Source organism: Ptiloglossa arizonensis, chromosome 8 (assembly GCF_051014685.1).
Source record: "Ptiloglossa arizonensis isolate GNS036 chromosome 8, iyPtiAriz1_principal, whole genome shotgun sequence".
Classification (NCBI taxonomy): Eukaryota; Metazoa; Arthropoda; class Insecta; order Hymenoptera; family Colletidae; genus Ptiloglossa; species Ptiloglossa arizonensis.
The window spans coordinates 22718135-22737223 of NC_135055.1; the positions used below are offsets into that span (position 1 = coordinate 22718135).

At 38.2% G+C, this 19089-nt stretch overlaps 3 protein-coding genes across 27 annotated transcripts in view; 2 read left to right on the forward strand and 1 right to left on the reverse strand.

Moving 5' to 3' along the window:
- The window catches only part of LOC143149870 (apoptosis-resistant E3 ubiquitin protein ligase 1), a 24239-nt gene extending 20027 nt beyond the window's left edge, over nt 1-4212 (forward strand). For 5 of the 7 annotated variants that reach the window (XM_076317617.1, XM_076317622.1, XM_076317618.1 and 2 more), the window contains 7 exons: nt 495-1063; nt 1154-1229; nt 1293-1582; nt 1713-1838; nt 1901-2089; nt 2192-2454; nt 2528-4212. In XM_076317617.1, the coding sequence (XP_076173732.1) occupies nt 495-1063; nt 1154-1229; nt 1293-1582; nt 1713-1838; nt 1901-2089; nt 2192-2454; nt 2528-2630 (1616 nt within the window). In that variant the 3' untranslated portion in view covers nt 2631-4212. The remainder of the gene's footprint in view (nt 1-494; nt 1064-1153; nt 1230-1292; nt 1583-1712; nt 1839-1900; nt 2090-2191; nt 2455-2527) is intronic. The other 2 variants (XM_076317620.1, XM_076317621.1) reach the window with 1 other exon arrangement.
- Nucleotides 2117-10353, reverse strand: LOC143149874 (uncharacterized). Of its 10 annotated transcripts, none has more exons than XM_076317642.1 (8): nt 9844-10353; nt 7480-8004; nt 6972-7377; nt 5858-6049; nt 5305-5438; nt 5070-5234; nt 4399-4988; nt 2117-2626 (listed from the first exon to the last, which is right to left on the reverse strand). In XM_076317642.1, exons 1-7 carry the CDS (start codon nt 9960-9962, stop codon nt 4832-4834), a joined length of 1698 nt encoding a protein of 565 aa, XP_076173757.1. In that variant the 5' UTR covers nt 9963-10353; the 3' UTR covers nt 2117-2626; nt 4399-4831. The 10 variants fall into 10 exon arrangements, with proteins under 10 accessions (XP_076173757.1, XP_076173752.1, XP_076173754.1 ...); XM_076317637.1 differs by having other exon boundaries at nt 4399-5234; nt 9844-10000; nt 10066-10348; XM_076317639.1 differs by having other exon boundaries at nt 4399-4604; nt 4831-5234; nt 9844-10347.
- Nucleotides 8493-17965, forward strand: Dl (dorsal). 10 transcript variants are annotated; one of them, XM_076317636.1, is made up of 12 exons: nt 9388-9780; nt 10565-10651; nt 10725-10948; nt 11019-11262; nt 11339-11482; nt 11558-11748; nt 11862-12000; nt 14227-14319; nt 15953-16121; nt 16216-16469; nt 16561-16724; nt 16807-17965. In XM_076317636.1, exons 2-12 carry the CDS (start codon nt 10600-10602, stop codon nt 16957-16959), a joined length of 1827 nt encoding a protein of 608 aa, XP_076173751.1. In that variant the 5' UTR covers nt 9388-9780; nt 10565-10599; the 3' UTR covers nt 16960-17965. The 10 variants fall into 10 exon arrangements, with proteins under 10 accessions (XP_076173747.1, XP_076173745.1, XP_076173741.1 ...); XM_076317635.1 differs by having other exon boundaries at nt 9389-9780; nt 16558-16724; XM_076317632.1 differs by lacking the exons at nt 9388-9780; nt 15953-16121; nt 16216-16469; nt 16561-16724; nt 16807-17965 and adding an exon at nt 8493-8698 and having other exon boundaries at nt 11862-13447.
- Nucleotides 17966-19089: the final 1124 nt, after the last annotated feature.

Below are 19089 nucleotides of genomic sequence, written 5' to 3' on the forward strand. Positions count from 1 at the left end.
CGCTAGTTTCGATCGATTCGAACGTTTTTAGACCGATCGAGCATCATTTTGGGCAACGTTTTTGATCGCGAATACCACGATGTTTGAAACACACACACACGACCGCGTACCGACCGGGTACGCTTGTTCTTTCGTTCAATTTTACGATCGAATGCGTTACGCGAAACGGTGCTGCGGCTAAAAATGTTTCAAATTATTCTTACTCCACGTAACAGGTTGCTCGATAAGTTTCGTCGTTCGATGAGAAATGGAACTATCGGGTTCGTCGGTTTTATTTTTCTAAAAATTGTACTATCGTTCGACGAACAGTTACGCGTACATTTGTCGACTCGTTCGTACGTTTACAGTTGCTCAAGGTCCAAGTGTCGTAGTATTTTTCGTACAACGGAGAAAACGACGAAACTCAACGAACAATCTGGTTAAGCATTTACTTTAACGATCTCTAGTTTCGTTGGATGTTTCGTTGTCACGATCGTTACGATTGTTATCCGCAGGTGATGTTGCGAGAATGGTGCACAGTAACGTGGCTTCAAAGGACCCCAATATTTGTTACAGGGCGAGATTGTTGGGCATGCAGGGCGAGAGGTTCTCGAAACCGAAAAAAGTATTCTGCTTCATCTCGCCCAAGCAGCTCACGATCAAAGAGTATGTACTGAGAATTATACCAAAAAGACTCGTTACTTTCAGGCTTTGCCCCTCGACCAAGGTAAGTCTGACGAGCTCGCCCGATATTGAGAGCCTGCAGGTTCGTAACGGACACACGGCAGGGTGCAATAACACGAAACGATGTGTCTTTCAGTTCCATTTTGATACGAATAATCAGTACAACGGTTACGACTCTTTTTCTATCGATGATGGATGTCAACCGCCCGTTGAATTAATTTCTCCCTATCGAGACGTAATAGCCGCCGCATTTACGTTGTTTCTTTTGAAAAACATAGGTGGAAGCGAAACATTCGTGGATAAGCAAGATTTCTTTTACCACGAGGTGCGAAAGCATCATCAGAAGCACTATCACGAAAAGCTCTCGATGAAAGTACAACGGGACAATCTGTTGGAATCGGTAAATCTCGCATAGAGAAACAAACATCGATTTATGTTTAACCGTAACCTCGATACCGGTCATTTATATTGAATTCTTTCCTCCCACAAGTCTATGAAAACTACCAGAGGATTCTCTGTGAGCGACTGGTGTAGAAATTTCGAGATCACCTTCCAAGGCGAACAAGGTACGACGATACATTCCATTTCTCCATCTCGGAGGTAAAGTAACGTTTAATATTTTACTTCAGGCGTCGATTGGGGAGGCGTGCGGCGAGAATGGTTCGAATTGATTTGCGCCGCGCTGTTCGATCCGGGTAACGGATTGTTCGCGTGTTTCGGAGAATCACCGCAGGCCTTGGTGCATCCCAATAGCAAGCGGCCTACGCATCTCAAGTTGAAGCATTACGTGTTCGCGGGTCGCATCGTGGGCAAATGCCTTTACGAGTCTGCCCTCGGTGGTTCCTATCGACAATTGGTGCGCGCAAGGTTTACCAGATCCTTTCTCGCGCAGATCATAGGTCTCAGAGTGCATTACAAGGTAAAACGATTATTATAAACCGAACTAACCGGTTCAAAATTACGATGTTCGAACGAAAACGATCCAACCGTAAAACCTAAATAGTAATTTTCTGTTTTTTCTCTTTTTCATTTCCATTTACCGCAAGTAGTATTTCGAACAAGACGATCCAGATTTGTATCTGAGCAAAATAAAATACATTCTCGAGAACGACGTGGAGGACATGGAATTGTATTTCGTCGAAGAAGAGTACGATAAAGATGGTCAATTATTAAGGGTACGTACCGATATTCTCGTCCCGCGAATACGCCTCTACGTGTTGTTTGTTTTTCGTTGTAGGTAGCCGAATTAATTTCCGGAGGTAGCAAGATTCGTGTAACCAACGACACGAAATTACGTTATTTGGACGCCCTCGCGCAACACAGGCTCGCCAGATCTATCGGAAACGAGGTGAACAATTTTCTCGAAGGTTTGAGCGAGCTCATTCCTGACAATCTTCTCGGAATATTCGACGAGAACGAGCTCGAGGTACGAAGACGACTGTTTCGACGACTCTTTCCTAACACCGAATAAGTTTTTAAAAATATTCTTCCTCCCATCGAATACTTTTATTGTACGTATTTGTTCTAGTTACTGTTATGCGGAACCGGTGAATACAGCGTCGCGGATTTACGAGCTCACCACATAGCGAACGGAAGTTCGCCAGAGTTTCTTCGAGTTCTGGATTGGTTCTGGACCGCGGTCAGTAACTTCACGCAGGAAGAGATGGCCCGATTACTGCAATTTACCACAGGCTGCTCGCAATTACCACCCGGTGGATTTCAACAGCTGAGTCCACGATTTCAGATCACAGCTGCACCGACTTTTGCCAACTTGCCTACAGCACATACTTGGTAACGCCCTCGATTTCCGTTTCTATCTAAGTCACGACATCCGCGACAATTAATCGCTTTGTTCCCCTTTCAGCTTCAATCAACTCTGCTTACCCGATTACGAGTGTTACGATCACTTCGAACGGGCACTACTGCTGGCGATCAGCGAAGGTACCGAAGGTTTCGGTATGATCTAAAAAGAAGAGATTCAACGTCCAATCGTTTCTAGTCTTAACCGATCACAATGGTATTGAACCGTTATTTATTTAACGATTTTCGTTCGTATTAGTAATGTAGTTTCGTCTCGTTGAATTTTTCCCTTCACGGGATCGGAGATTAACGACACTTGTCACACATTTTGATACGCGAAACAACCGGCATTTTTGAAATTGTCATTTTTGCGTTCGCCGAAAGACTATCAAAGAACAATCCTTACAATCCTTCAAAACATATATTGATAGTTTTACTGAACTCGCAGTGACGTTTTTATAAAACAGTGATACAGAAGAGCAATTTTACCGTAACATCTGAATTGCTCAATTTATCGTATCGAAGTTTGTTGTAGTTTAAAGTATTGTAAATTTTATTACACGTGAACGGTAGACGCGTGCGCGTTCCTCGAGACACGAGATTCGAATACGCGTTTAACTCTACGGTTCGTCGATACACGTGGTGGAACACGTCCGAGCAATTTTTTTTTTTTTTTTTTTTCCCCTCGTAGTCGCTGAAGTAGAGGAGAATAACGTATTCGCTGTAAAGTCTGGGAGGATCATTGTCATTCTTTCATATCGCTGCTACGCAATTTTTTAGTTTCCGCTAACACAGTATTCGATAAAAAAAATACTCGTGTAATGTAACCCGAACAAAAAAGTGAACGACGATAGCTTTAGGCTTCTCCGTAGACGTAATATCGTCCGAGAAATTTATTAATTAGTGCGTATAGATAGTAACGAAACTGATACCTTTTGTTTTATTATTTTTACTTTTTATCGAGGTATTCTTTCTAATCGAGACAGCGAGCTACTTGAGTCTCGAAATCGTAGAGCAATCGTTATTCGTTGTCGCAATTATTGTACGCAATAAAAGATACTTTAGGTCGACTAGCGAGAGTTACATGCCACACCTAACGATGCGCTCGAGTACGAAACGATTTTGTGATAACAAATAAACGAATCTTCCATTAAAATTTGAAATCTTCGAGCGAGGGAGAGTGCCCGTACTTTAATGGCGATGTATTACGAGAAACATCACACCGCACGAACGACGGCGACGATGATAAATGTTGTTATCGAATGAAAACGAAAAATCATAATTTTATCTTGTACTTAAGTACACAATAATGAGAAATGTGATCAGACACGTCGTATTTGTGTCACTCGTACGTGGGTTACTTAGATTTACCCGGTCTATCGTAACATGTTCTGAAAAAAATAATATACCGTGAGCATAACCCTCTGCTGCACATTCCGTGGTTCTGTTTTCGTTAAATCCATATACGTAGACGTTATATAAAACACGCAGTAATCATGATCGTATATGTGTATATATATATATATATACAACGTTTGCGTTAAGCAGATATTTATGTATATATACATATTTATCGATAATGCAAATGTATCTGTTATTTGCTTCGTAATGTAAACGAATTAATCTCCGTGATTAGATTACCTAACACCTAGGAATGCTGACGGTACCTTATTTTTGTCATTTTAACATGTTATACGACAAAAAAGTGTAAAATATAGATTTAAAAAGCAAACATTATCGATGTTTATTTTATCCGTCCCGAGGAAATCTTGTTGCATAGCCTCACGATTATGTACAATGTCGGTGAATGTTCCTCTTTTATTCTCGATCAAAAATACTATACACTTCCGGGAAGTGTACGAAGTAAAAAGAAGAAAAAAAAAAAAGTAAACATAAAAAAGGTCGATAATTTAAGGGATAAAAAAAAATGCCTACAAATTTGCGTTAATATTTCCAAATTGTTGTCCGCTATTTCGACTTCCCGTGTTTAGAATCTCGTGCAACGTTCCCTTTCTCGACTCGTGTCCAACGTACTCCGATTCTTAACGAACGATCATTGTCGTTCACTTCTCGAACAAAATTAAAGTTTCATTTCAAAGAAAACTTTAAAACACGTTGCAGTCGTGTTCGAACTTGTGCATCTAAATTAACATGGAAGAGTAACGGTTACGTAACAATTATCTATCGAAGCGATAACGAAGAAACATTTTCTTTAACCCCTCAACAACGACCTCTACAGACCTGACGGTGATATCGACTTTCGTTCCACGCGTGGGCAATTCAAACCGTAGATAACTGTTTTGAATCCGTACCACGCGAATGGAACAACGTATCGTTGAAGGGTTAAACCAATACCGATGCTAATACCTTAAGAAGTTAACGCTGAACCGGTGGTTGATAACAAAGTACGCAGAATAGCCCTCGGGGCACGGACAACAGTACCAGCGATTTGCAACATTCTACTACTCCATCCGCTTTCTTGAGTCTGTCGTACCAAACGGTCCCTCAACTCGTTCATTTCCAGTCTAGAGGGTTTCAAAGCGATAACAGATGTATCCACTATCGATCGTACCACCTGTAACATCATTGTTTCAAATTGAACGTACAGCTGCGAGCTGTATGCTTCCTCCATGCGACGCAACGACGCTTCACAGTCGGACAGCTGCGTATCCAAGAACACCGTGCGCAAGTTTAGGGAGTTCCCCGTTTCTTCGCTCGACCTCAATTGTTTCTCCAACTTGGACTTCTCGTCTTCCTTGGTTTTCATCTCCCTATACGTGCAACGTTCGCGTTAAACAAATACGGGCGAGTCGATGATCGCTAACCGGTCGTCGTCGTTACTTGATGTATCGTTGTATCTGTTCCTGAGATGTCTCGACGAGAGTAACCTGCGTAGCCAATTTCTGTTGCAACTTCTTAATCGCCTTCTCTGCTTTCGCCTCTTCTTCCTTGACCGACATCTCGCTAGCTGTCACCTAAAAGAGTCGTTGCGCTACTAAAATTCCGTATCTCCTAGCAGAGAATAATACGCGAGCAACAAAGCTACGGAAAACGAGCGATCGATAGATATTTCATCGGACCATCAAGATCCGTGGCACGCATAGTCGAGTTCGCGTGAACTCTTCATCCTGATAACGTATTATCGCAATTTTCGTGACCATTCTACGGAGAACGAGAGTTAATAGGTCGAGCGGTATCGATCCAATTTTCTCGGTAAAGAAGGAGTATTACAACGTCATTGAGTCACCGATGAAACAGAAAAGGAAGAACGTGAACGATAAGCGACAGAAAATCGAAAGGAAGGCGACCCGGATCTCTATCGCCGAGTGAGACATCGTAATGCTAAACGGGGCAAAGTGCTGCGCAATTGCACACCGAGTGAACAAACCCTAACCTTTTCCAAAAGTATTCTTTTATCCTCTCGTAACTTCAACAGCTTCTCCCGGTCCCTCGAGATCTGCTCGTCGAGCGCCTGTATCTGACTTCGCACGGTGAACAGTTCGTTTCGCATGTTCTCCGCCGTTACCAGCCTGTTTTCGGAGACCTCGCTCAGACTCTTCATATCCGACTTCATCTTCTCGTTTTCCTGCAACCAGAAAGGTAACCCAGTGCGTAAGCACACGGTGTATACGTATACCGCGTTACGACTTCATAAATACACCGAAAGAATCTAGAACAAGATTCCCGGTTTTATCTATTTCGACCGACGCGACGGTTGCCGCGATACGATACAGTTTCTTCTTTCGTTTCACAATTAGCCGCTGGACGCGTGCCAGGTTCGCGCGTGCGTGTACCGACGCGCAAACTAATTAATCGCTCGGTACGACGCACTTTGGTATATCGAGCGAACGCTCGAAAATCTCACTCGAGTTGGGAAAACTCGACCTGTTGTTCCGACGCTCTCGAACTGTCCGCAAAAGAAAAAAGCATGAGAATTATACTCGAACGGAATTGTGTACAAAGTTAAAATTATACTTGAAAAAAATTGAACGAAATTCCTCGTCGAGAGAATATTACGGAGTGGTGCCAAAAATGATCGGTGACCTCCTCTCGGTAATTCGAGGAACGCCAAAAATTCGACTCTTTCGACAACCGAGTTATCGTATGGCCCCAAAACATGTGTCGCGGGCTCTTACGCTAGCGTCATCCCCCTAGATAGATACACGTCATTGAACTCTCGTGTTCATCGGCCAGAAGACGCTATAGGCGCGTATAGCTGACACTCGTCGTTTGTCCGTTGCATTACCGTTTCATAACGCGTGCGATTGACGATTTCCTTTCGCGTTTTTGGAAACACAATAAACGAAGAACGCACGGTAGTCGTCTAAAGAGATTTAAACTTTGCAAACTTTTGTTTTTCCCCTGCAATTAAGGCTTTTTTTCCTCGAGATCGTACAAAGGTCAACGTGACGTACGCGAAAACACGGTGACTTCGTAATTCCTAATAGATTTCAAAAAAAATTGTTACGAGCACACATTCAACGCATACATAACGTTGGAAAATTTACCGTGTGCAACGAGTCCCTTTCTTTGATCGTTTCGTCTAGTTGCCCCTTAACGCGATGCACCTCGTGAGTCAGTTTACCGACACGATTGTTCTCCGTGTCGATTAACCGACGCAGCACGAAGATCTGCAGATGCAGATGTTTGATTTGCTGGCCGAAATCATCGATCGTCTCGCGAAGATAGAACACTTCGTCGCGCCTGCGCCTCCAGGCGTTCATCAAGAGCACGTGGAATACCAGGCCCGCTGCTTTTTTCGGATTTTTAAAAAACTGGCTGCCTCTTCCCTCGGACTCCGATGACGAGAAGCTGTCCATCCAGGTTTTTATACCGACACCGATTATGGTGTCGTTTCCCGCGTAAACTTTGTCACCCTCGTCAAACTTCTCCATTATCGAGCTACTGCCCGATCTAAGACGACAAAACATTTCATATTTATTCGTTTCATAGGGGCGAACCGAGTCCTACGGCAAAGATTCATACGTATATCCGATGACGTTAACAACGATTTACCTAAAGTCACCGTTCTCTATCTCCATTACCGACTGTGAAAGATCGATCAAGGATAAACTCTTCTTGCAGGGGGGCGTACCGATCACGCGAAACATCGAACCACACGTGGCATTTTCCGGGCAACTTTTTGCCGTGCTTATCGTAGTCGTGCAATTGATCGTCCCGAGGCCAGCCAATCTAAGGGAAGCCCTCGGCGGACGATAATACGGGCTAGGTCTCTGACATCTTACGGGAAGTTGAGAGTACGATTGAAATTTATGTCGCATGCATCGTGTCAGCCTCTTTTTCACCGAAAAGCGGTACGACTCCTCCTTGGAGTTGGCCGAAGCACTCTGGGAATATGGACTTTTCAACGAGATCGCAGTTTCTGGCATTGCTTGCGGCATTCTCGAGTAAACATTCTTTATAAAAGCAATAAACGTTTGTTTGTCTTCGCCATGGAAACGGAACAGGCTTACAGCAGCGGGACAAAAACGTATCGCTGCCCTCCTTTCGTTACCTTCCGTTACGAGTAATATGTAGCAACTGGAAATGACGTTCTTTCAAGTTTTCGTTCAAATTATATTGGTAATTTTTACAATTTATATTTATTATATTCAGAGAAATATGCACAACAAATATCCGCATAACGTCGATATTTTCGTAACATCAATTTATCGGCAACCATTCTTATGGCATTTGATACGCCATCTGTAGAAAATCTCGTGTAATTTATCCTCGTAAAATCTCTCGTTTAATCGCTTACAGTCGCAAAACCGATTTTTTCGAAAACGATAGTACCTGAAAAAATGTGTTATTTTACATTTTTGGTTTATTTTTTAAAGCAAGATTGCTTCCTGTTAAAATTTATTGCTTATTTTACAACGCTTTATATATACGTGCATGTATACATCTACATATGTACATACATTTCCCGTCAACAACCTTGTGATGTCCGTTCGATAAGTTCAATTATTTCTAACGAGGCATGCGAACTGTCGCGCGACTACATGCCCCGAACGTTCTGCTTCGTGGAATTGCATAAATCAAATACACCTACGACAATACGCGCGGGAAACGATTAGAACTTACATAACGTATACATAGATCTGACTTGGAGTGTACTTTAAACCGTTAACAGTTGTTTCGATTCACGTCGTGGTATGTTTGATAAACTTAGACTTACGCAGGAGTGCAGTTTTATTAGTGATTGACGAAAATATTCCTAAAAGGAATTAAGGTTAGCGAAAAGCAATGATTTTAGAATTGTTTGAAACTCTGCAACATAAATCTATAGATATTAACTATTAGATCTTAGCAATTGTTTATAATTTTTCGTTATACACGAATCGAAATGTTTCATATATATTTACAAGCAAATTCTTGATTACCTAACACCCTACGATTTCGCATGATAAAACAGAATCATGTGACGTGTCTGCATGAGTCATCGCACGCTAAAGCACCTAGGTACCGCAGAACTTCTTACGTCCCTGAATTTTAATCTGCACATGAGAAATTCGATAGACCATAGATGTATAAACTTATTTTAGCATTTAAAATACATACTATGTCCTCGTTAGGGGACATTGAACCTACATTGGCCCATGAAAATGTTCGATCACTTGCGATGAAAGAATTTAATACATAGCCTATGCAGTTGAACTAAAAGTTTCGCGAGCCATTCAATACACATATGTACTGTAACCCAGAACTTCGATATTTGATGCATTGGGCAAAAATGGTAAAACGTACAAGGAAAGATAATGATCGCAAAGAGAGAAGAAAATGATAGTTCTATGATATAATTGAATAAAATATTGAACGAGTTTTGTGCATAAAATTATAAAAACGTGCCGAAAAGCCATGTTTTAAGTACGCGATACGCGATACACTCGTTCAAACTGTTCGGCCGTGAAATCGTAAATTCGCGTCAAGAGTGTGCGTACTCGCGTGTATCCACGAAACATATATCGTTCTGCTCCTACCTCATCGGAAGCGACGAGAGAACATGCCAGTAGCGATGCAAAGTCCGGGCGAAATGTTGTGTCGCGTTAAGTCTCGTTTCTAGTCACGGTCGTGCATGCTTTGTGTCTCGTGCGAATCGTGTGGTGCGCAGTGGCGATCGCTTCACGATTGAAAAATTTTGAATCGGAGACTCGATATATCTCGCGGACTTCGCAGTTATTCGGCGCAGTGTGCTTTTATTGCACCAAGAAATTACGAAAATTTTGCGATTCTCTTGATAAGGAAAATAATCATCGGACTCGTGTTTTTCTTTCGAATTCAAGAGAACGCCTTACTATGTCGATTGAGCTGCAGGCAAGTCTTTCTCGTCACATTGTCCTACGATAGTTTAATTATAGCTGCACGGCTTGTACAGACCTAGGCTCTCCCAAAATAATGATTGGATCAGCGTAGCATGCCTCTTCGTCCTCTGCTCTCTCTCTTCCTCTCTCTCTCTTTCTTTCTCTAACTCTCGCTCTCTCTTCTCTCTCTTTCATCGTTTCTCTTCCCTTGGGACACTTGTGTTGCAGTACCTCTGGAAGTATACCTGTGAACAGCTGTCGTTTCACTAGCTAAGAGTTCACAACACGGGGAACTTACATCGATGCTATTAACTTCCACACTTGATCTCTCGTACCGGTGCTAATCAAAAAATTACGCCTAACTCGTTTTGCGTCAATCATCGTTCCGTATTGCGACATAAACACATTTTCCGTAAAGATGTTTGATACAGTCTTGAATGCATAGTTTTATTTATACCGAATGAATCGATTCCAAACTAAATTTTTTTCCTTCGCACAATCGTTTAGTCTACTTCTAGGTATCTATTGCTATATTACCATTTCTATCTTCGTTCATTTTGATAAAACGCGCGCGAAACATTTTTATAGCGCGATGCTACGAAGTAGCATTTCTACAAAGCGCGTATATTTGGTTTTCCTCCTTTGATAAGTGTTCAAAATACGTGCGCTGAAGTTGAACAAAATTCTTCTATTTGTAAGCTGTTGAAAAACTTTCTTAAATTCGTAGAAGTCCATTTGGAAATACGCTCCGAGAATGTTGCATAAGGGTGAATATTGAAACAAAAATCATTTTATAGATGGCTAATGTTCAGTGCACAAACCACTAACAGGCATGGAACAATTCCATGGAATGAGTGATGGAAATATAAATATAAGTGATGTCAGTAAGTATTGACAATTTTATTTTGTTCTTATGCAGATTTTTAATATAAACTTTAAAATAATTTCATTAAACAGTTGAAGTCATCCAAACTACTGATCCTGGATTTGTGGAGTCTAGTGGAAGGGAAGATTTACCGCCAGTGGAAATGAACACTGGACGGCTACTGCCTTATGTTGAAATAATAGAGCAGCCAGCAAGCAAAGCTTTACGCTTTCGCTATGAATGCGAAGGCAGATCAGCTGGTAGTATACCTGGTGTAAACAGTACACCCGAAAACAAAACATTTCCTAGTATAAAAGTGAGTACTAAAGAAATAAAAACTTTCCTGCAAGCTTTATTTTGTTTAAACTGTATAATGGTTTGTGCAGATAGTGGGGTACAAAGGTCGTGCCGTAGTTGTAGTATCGTGCGTAACGAAAGATCAACCGCACAGACCTCACCCTCATAACCTTGTTGGAAAGGAGGCATGTAAACGTGGTGTTTGTACAGTAGAAGTTTCGTCTGAAAATATGACAGTTACATTTGCAAATCTTGGTATTCAGTGTGTCAAAAAGAAAGATATTGAGGACGCACTTAGAATACGAGAAGAAATCCGTGTAGATCCTTTTCGAAGTAAGTTGAAAACATAGTACATATAATATAATATATTTAACGATCAAAAAGGTAATTATATATTATTCTTCAATAGCTGGCTTCGAACATAAAAGACAACCCACAAGTATTGATCTAAATGCGGTGAGATTATGTTTCCAAGTTTTCCTGGAAGGATCGCAGAAAGCAAAATTCAATGTACCGTTACCACCGGTTGTGTCTGATCCTATATTTGATAAAAGTAAGACTTTAGTAACAACAATCTGTATTTAACTTTTGTCAGAACAATTATTTATCTGTATATTTGATACTTCAGAGGCAATGTCAGATCTTGTGATATGCAAGCTCAGTCACTGCAGTGCTTCAGTTGCTGGTGGTATGGAAATGATTTTATTGTGTGAAAAAGTTGCAAAAGAAGACATACAAGTTAGGTTTTTTGAAGAAAAGGACGGACATGTGATTTGGGAAGGATTTGGTGATTTTCAGCCTACTCATGTACATAAACAAGTATGTGTTGTAGATATAATAACGCTATAAAATCATACTGTATTAAACTATAAATTTTTAAAATTTATGTATCATAATGATATGCTAAGTATAAATTCAATTTGTGTTAATAGACAGCAATCGCATTCAGAACACCCACCTATCGTATACAACAAGTGGATCAACCAGTGCAAGTATACATTCAACTCAAAAGACCATCAGACGGAGCAACGAGTGAACCATTACCATTTCAGATGTTACCACTTGGTGCAGGTAGGCCTGCTTTCTGGTCTTTACGGAAAGCATTTGCCAGGAAGAAAACAGATTATAGCACGTTTGGTAAAATTTTAGCTACAGAATCGGCATTATTTTCAAACGTTGCGCCAAAATTCACGCGTAATATTGATGAATATAATAACAATAATAATTATGACATAAAACAATCAAATAATAAAATTTCTGCGTTACGTGCTTTAAACGATTTATATAATGTAAAAAATACATTAGATTCTTGTAACGGAAGTACCGAAATCAATCAAAATACAGCACAAAATGTAGGTCATTTAAAGAATACTATAATAGATTACGAAAATAACGAGGTACCAATACATACAGAAAAATCCACAGAAAACGAACAGATAAATAGAATGTTCAAAATTGACAGTAATAATTTAGAAAAAGAAACAATCGCTACTAATTTAGGAACTTTAACTCGCGCTAAATCTGATACTATCGCTAATAACGCGACTGTATTAAAAAATTCAGAACTTTCTAAAAATAAGTCCGACTGGTTTGATTACTCTGAAGTAGGCAAATGGGTACAAAAAGGTCAAATGTGTCTCAAAGAGAAAGATAATGAATCAGAATTTAAAACCGAAACAGAGGATTGCAATAAGTCGTTCAATGAAATATTGACGCAAGTGGCCGAACTAGATCAAATTTATGCCGACACACACGCAAAGTTGGTACAAGCAGCCTTTGAGAACAACACGACCGATCAACCTATGGATATCGACGTTTGCGACAATCAAACTTACACTAGTCTACAAATGGCGATGAAAAATCCTATAGAGTTTATCGATTTACCGAACGAGAGGAAATACGAAGATGTGTCTGTACCAAAAATAGACCTAAATCATTCTTGCCCTTCGCCTCCAGTAACTACCAAGAGAGATGGAACGCAAGAAACGGAGGAAAGATTACCGCCTTTACCTCCAAAACGTATCCGCAAAATGCCTTCTATGCCTCTTCTACCTCGTCCCATATCCGCCCAGACATCACCTGAATCGTTTGTCGAAGCACCAAACAAAAATTTACCTTCCTTACCTGGTACACTGCCGAAGAGCTCGAAGCAAGGACTTTTCTCAAAATTATTCGCTAAGAAAATAAAAAAAGATAAAGACACTGTTTCGAACGTGTCTAAGGACAGCAATCCTTCACTGAATTCATCAGGAAATGTCTCGTACTCGATAAAAAATAGCATGCCGGATGGCTCGTTATTGCAAAATCCAAGACCTAGCGCGATAAGCACTACCAGTGTCAAGTCTCTCAAATTAGAAGGTGATGAGACACCACCTTATGGAATGGAATTAACAGAGGCTGAACATTATGCATTATATACTGCGATGGCACCGCATGCAACGGCATCTGAATTTGACGAAATGTCTTTTTATTATAGTCCTGTAGAAGGTGGAAAAATTTTTTCAGAAAAGAAAGAAACGTAATTTGCTTTTGTATTTATAACGTTTGATAGAGTACTTCCACTTCAGAGTGACATGTTTTCTTTCTTAAGTAACGTTGTAAAGATATGCTATATATCTTAAAAGATAGAAAATATTGTGATTCGTCGAACCTGTAACTTTTGCAATTGCGATTTTCTGCAAGTTGAATTTTCACAGCTTCGGCATGCTGGCGTTCTTGCGATAATTTGTGTACGTTAAAAATTTTGATAAGAAACTTTGAGAACGCATAATTTTTGCTACATGCGCGATAAGCGTTTTTTCACGCTACCTTAATCAAAAAAAGTACTTAAACGAATTGAACACTGTTCTAGTCGAGGTACAAATTGTTATTTTTTTTTTTTTTCCATAGTCTTTCATACGCATCTTAAAAAATAGCTGAAAGCTTAAACTCAGCTGAAATTTGTTGTTTATTATCAAAGGAGTTAGTGTCCCTTCTAGTCAAATTTTACAGTGTTTACCCTTGTCTTCTTACATATTGCTTTTTACTATTTATAACATGTTGTTAAGTTTTTTATGGTGTCCCGAGTTTATATGCATCACTACGTTTCTAGTCCTAGCATAGGCATTTAATTTATAGTTGGAAGAAGAGATCGTTTTATTTGTTTGTAACTTATAGGTGTTTTAAGCCAAAGATGTCATTTGTGCAGATATAATATTTAACGGCGAGAAAAATTTGCGAGATTTGTGAGGCCTTTTGTCTTCGGAGTAACTAATGTAATGTTGATAAATCACGTGGTTAATGTACAATCATTTATAGATGATCCTGATTCGTTAAGGCGAAAGCGACAAAAGTTTAATAACAGTCCAAACGCGCTAGTTTTGAGGCATGTACAGGCAGAAGCTGAGAAGCGTGAGTATTTTTCTGAAATTGTCCTCAACTCTACAGCTTTGCCGGGGGCGGGTTTTAGTGGCGTCAATGACGTCAGTGGCATCATTGCATCGTCAAAATTGATCAAAGTCCATTGTGCTACATTTATGTCAAATTGCTGACTCTACTTTTCTATACTGTAACTAATTTTCACGTTGACATTTGCTATATACTTTATGCAAAAGAAGAATGAATAGCAAGCTGTCTCAGTGATGCCAGCAATAAATACCATTTTGTGCATTTTAATAGAGCCCGTTACGCTCTATTTGTTGTAATGATTGTTGTAACGAATATAGAGAATTTGTTGGAAGTTCCGGAGATTTGGAGTACTTGTACATTTGGAAAATGTTTACGGTATTTTTATGAAATGCAAGTTTATATTTGTCAGAATATCAATGTTTCAGCGTTCTTAAGTCACATCATATACTAACCACAGAATTAAATCAATCCCCTTTACACACTGGAAATGTTTCAGTTTTATTTGTCAAATTTTCTTATATTTGTCGCTATACATTTTGTGCATTCAGTTGCATCAAATAGTGCCTAATTATCTAAACAAATAACACAAAACAATCTTTGAGAATTTCCGCTGTGTAAAGGGAGATATTTTTTCACCGATTAGAATTTTCATTGTATTAAGAAATACTATATACATATATACATATATATATTTTCACACATTGACGAGAAATCTTGTTTTATACTTTTTTAAGAACGTATTTTGTATAAACATTTGGAATTTGTACTTGAATGATTGGAGAGCAGTGGCCTTGTACATTTTAAAAAGAAAATTGTATTTTTGTAATTATTATCAGTAATTACGTAAATTGATGCTATTTTTATATTATCCATTAAGACGATAAAAAACCATGCCAACGATAAATTCGGCATATTATAAAAAATTACTATACGTATACCTTGAGGTTTAATAGTATACAAGTACCCTGCTCTCGTACGACAATGTTATACTTAAAAACTCAGCAATACACTACAGGAACAGAAACAATGTGCAATATTTGTATGGTAATACAGATTTTTATAAACTGCTTCTTTTAAAGAAAAAAGCTATATCTATACATTGTATGACTTACATATGCATAATATATCTATCTATATACATGTACAATTACTTGATGATGAAAATATCGTGTTTTTTATTCCGCTCCCAATCAATTTCAGATTAAAAGAGTAATACATAATATGACTCGCAGGTACGACATGATAATATTAGTTTAGTTTACTGATATTTGCTAATCATGTTGACTGTATTTTTTATTACAATACGGAGTACAATTTTTTTAGAGTGCCGTTTGGAGTGAAAATATATAAAATTGCATGTATCATCAACATAATTAATTCTCTTTTACTTCAATGAATTGCCTTTGTTAACTGATTTCTGTTTATTTCTCTGTAATCTTTGTATGTTGTTTCTTTCTAAAGTAGTGTGCATGTAATCTAATATAACAGTATCATAAAATATTACACATACTGTAGAGAAATAATGTCTAAGATAGATATATATATATATTATTTTACAATAACAAAATATCGAGCTTGCAGATCATTGTGAATTAATTCATCGATAGACGCATTCACTCGTTTTATCGTATTGTAGATGCTGTAATGTTAAATCAACCGATTCCGTACAATTTTAACATAATCAAACCAGAACCAATGGACAGGATACCTCCGTACGGAGGTTCAATCGGAGGTGGAGGATCCTTTTCACTATATTCGATAGGAAAAACTTCTCCACAGCCACAATCTACAATGCAGGCTCTGAGGTAACTCAAATCTTTTGTATACTCATAGCTTATAGAGCAAAATATTATGCAAAACGATAATGTGGATTTGTACAAATGTAAATATATTGTACAGGCCTCAAGTATCTCCAGGTCGCACGCCATCGCCTATGGAATACAGTTCATACAACACACCTCTTGTTCAATCACAATTATCACCCCAGTATCAACCGACAAACAGTCATATAATGCAACAAGCGTCGGCAGAAACGGACATTCAACAATTCTCATATGTACACAATACGTTGCACCCACAATCACAAGAACCATTAATATTAAACAGAGTGACATCTGATTATCAAGAAGGATTACAAACGTTAAACAATGCTGGTAATATAAGCAGATACCATGTAAATCTTTATATTGAAGCTTTTATCACTATTCTGAAATGTCGACTTACGCATTCTGATGTATTTAGCAGGTGGTGGAGAAGCTACAGATGTCACGAGCGTTTTAGATATGGACAGTCAACAGTATAGCTTTGACTTAAGTCTAAATCAACTTGATTCGGCAGAACTTGCTGCTTTTGGTACTGCTCTCTCTGAAAACTTATCCAGTGGATTATCTATTTCGGATTCCAATAAGGTATGCATAACGTTAAAAGTTCATATTTATCATGTTGATATTATAAAAAATGTACAAAAGAATAAATTTTTATTAAATGTAGCCCGGAATGAGCAAAGGAACAAACCCAGAGGTGAGCAATACCGAAGAGAGCAATAACATGACGGACAGTTTTACAAGAATTACTAACAGCACCATCCAAGAACTGTGCACTCTAAACAGCATGTATAAACCAACACGACAAATTGATGACTAAAAAGTCGAAAATTTTACTGACATTAATAACATTATGAAAAAGTATGTTGTATAAACGTTATCCTCGAAACGAAAATATGTTATATGTAATATACTTGTGCGAGTAATTAATATTGGTTGTGATAAAATTGCATCGCCGATCGTACATTGCTGTATAAGTTAGCAGTCGCTGTACGTAGTCTTACAAACTACTTCTTGAGTTGGTCATTTGTTTTAAACGCTGTTAATATTTTTGTACAATTTCTGATATTTTTTTTAACATCACAAATTAAAATATTTATCGATCTAATTAATATATAAAGTGCTGTGACTGTGATCAAAGTGTACTGAAATCTATATGTTCTGACATGCATGCAAAGTGTCTCAATAAGGACCAGAAGTATATGAAATAAAACTCATAGTGAATGAAATACATTGTGTATTGTAAAAGACAATCTGCATGCAGTATTCGTACAAAGTATAATTGTTCGGGTAAAACATCCCTGAACAAACATTTTTTTTTTTACACATCTTGTACGCTTATACAAATGTTTGACTTTTATTTTTTACACATTTATATTTACTATAAATTTGTTTGTAAATATAGTTTTTATGTTAGGAGTAATTTCTAAGCACAAATGTTCTGCTCTCAAATATGTATACCCGATTATAAAAACTCCAATACATATTCCGTCCAGGCACGTTGATTCATCTTGAAATAAATTTCGATCTTAAACTTAGGACCGAAGTATGTCACTTTGCGATTACATGGAAAAGAAATGTTAAATTTTTCCATCGTAGATTCTTATGTACACAAAGACTCGCGATTGTAGTATCCTGGTGTCAGTTACCAAATTTCACCCTAAAATCGCTGTTATTACACAGAATATTTTATAAATAAAATATCTGATAAAAATACGATTATACGTAGGTACATACATTTACTACATATAAAGTTATAACTAAGAAGTATATTATAATTTTACATACAATTATATGTGTAAATAAATACGAATATTGAACTTTGATGATGTTTAATCCAATGTATCACATATTATGTACATGTTTTATTGCGAATTGTTTAGTATTTACACATCATTACCACACATATAATTCCTAATTTGTACGTATATACAAGTAAAAATGTTACTATTCTAAAGTATCTTTTAAGAAATAAATTATCCAAATTTTGTTAATATATTTATATGTAGGGAAGAGACTCGTTCCTTCACAAATACGTGAAGAATAAAAAACCATTTGTGTTGTTTTCCAAAATGTATTTACTTAAAAATACAATGAAAGTTCAAATCTGATGGAATGGGCAGAAATATAGTCTGTGGTGTCGGTTACTGTTACGTCGAAAGTGATGATGCGATGGTATCCTGTACAAAAGTAGTTTGAACAAGACTTATGAACACACAAACCAAATTCTTAGCCTAGGATTTCGTTTACGATTAATCGTGACACATGTCGTTACCAAATTCATTAAGTTTCTTAAATTCCATTTTCAATGCTTACCTAACAAACGTAAGGATGTAACGGTATCTGGGTAATTAGCCTGATTGATTGTAAGACCCGTTAGCACCAGTAAATAATTTTCAGAATCACGTCAAGCACTCGAGCAGAGAAGAGTTCCGTGATCTCAGGCTCCAAGTACAGAACGCGAGTCATTTTTATTCCTTTTGGACATGTTGCAAACGGGGCTTGCTATTGTATTAATAAAATTAAATGGACCTATACTTATTGTGTATGTATTGTATACTATGAACGCTAAAGTACTCATTTTTGCTCAGGCACCTGTACTTTAAGATAGTTCTTTGTCAACATGATCGTCAAGGTACTATCTTGAAGTGAACACGTGTAAATACAGCAACGGATTGTGTATAAAACTGTAGAATAACAGAGTTCTGGAGATGGTATGGCCTGTAAACAGTACAATTATAGACTGTTAATACGCCTTGCGCATGATTTACGATTCGGACTTTGTTGCTCTTATTATCGTAACACATTGAATGAATTGGGTTTATCGTGTAAATGTTACACGGTCCATCCCATCTCCTCGAATTCAGTGTAGCAGGATACAGTCCACGAATAGCAGTTTTCTTTTTCTTTAATACTGCCATTTCTGTAATTTGTCTTCGGATGTAAAACC

Excerpts from the sequence above, each read along its gene's own strand:
- LOC143149874 (XM_076317637.1), bottom strand. The coding sequence starts at position 9,962 with ATGAAAGAGAGAGAAGAGAGAGCGAGAGTTAGAGAAAGAAAGAGAGAG. Across the intron at positions 5,439-5,857 it reads AAAGAATACTTTTGGAAAAG|GTGACAGCTAGCGAGATGTC; the intron begins GTTAGGGTTTGT and ends CGACTCTTTTAG. Across the intron at positions 5,235-5,304 it reads CAGATACAACGATACATCAA|GGAGATGAAAACCAAGGAAG; the intron begins GTAACGACGACG and ends TTGCACGTATAG.
- Dl (XM_076317632.1), top strand. The coding sequence starts at position 10,600 with ATGGAACAATTCCATGGAATGAGTGATGGAAATATAAATATAAGTGAT. Across the intron at positions 10,949-11,018 it reads AAACATTTCCTAGTATAAAA|ATAGTGGGGTACAAAGGTCG; the intron begins GTGAGTACTAAA and ends TGGTTTGTGCAG. Across the intron at positions 11,749-11,861 it reads CTACTCATGTACATAAACAA|ACAGCAATCGCATTCAGAAC; the intron begins GTATGTGTTGTA and ends TTGTGTTAATAG.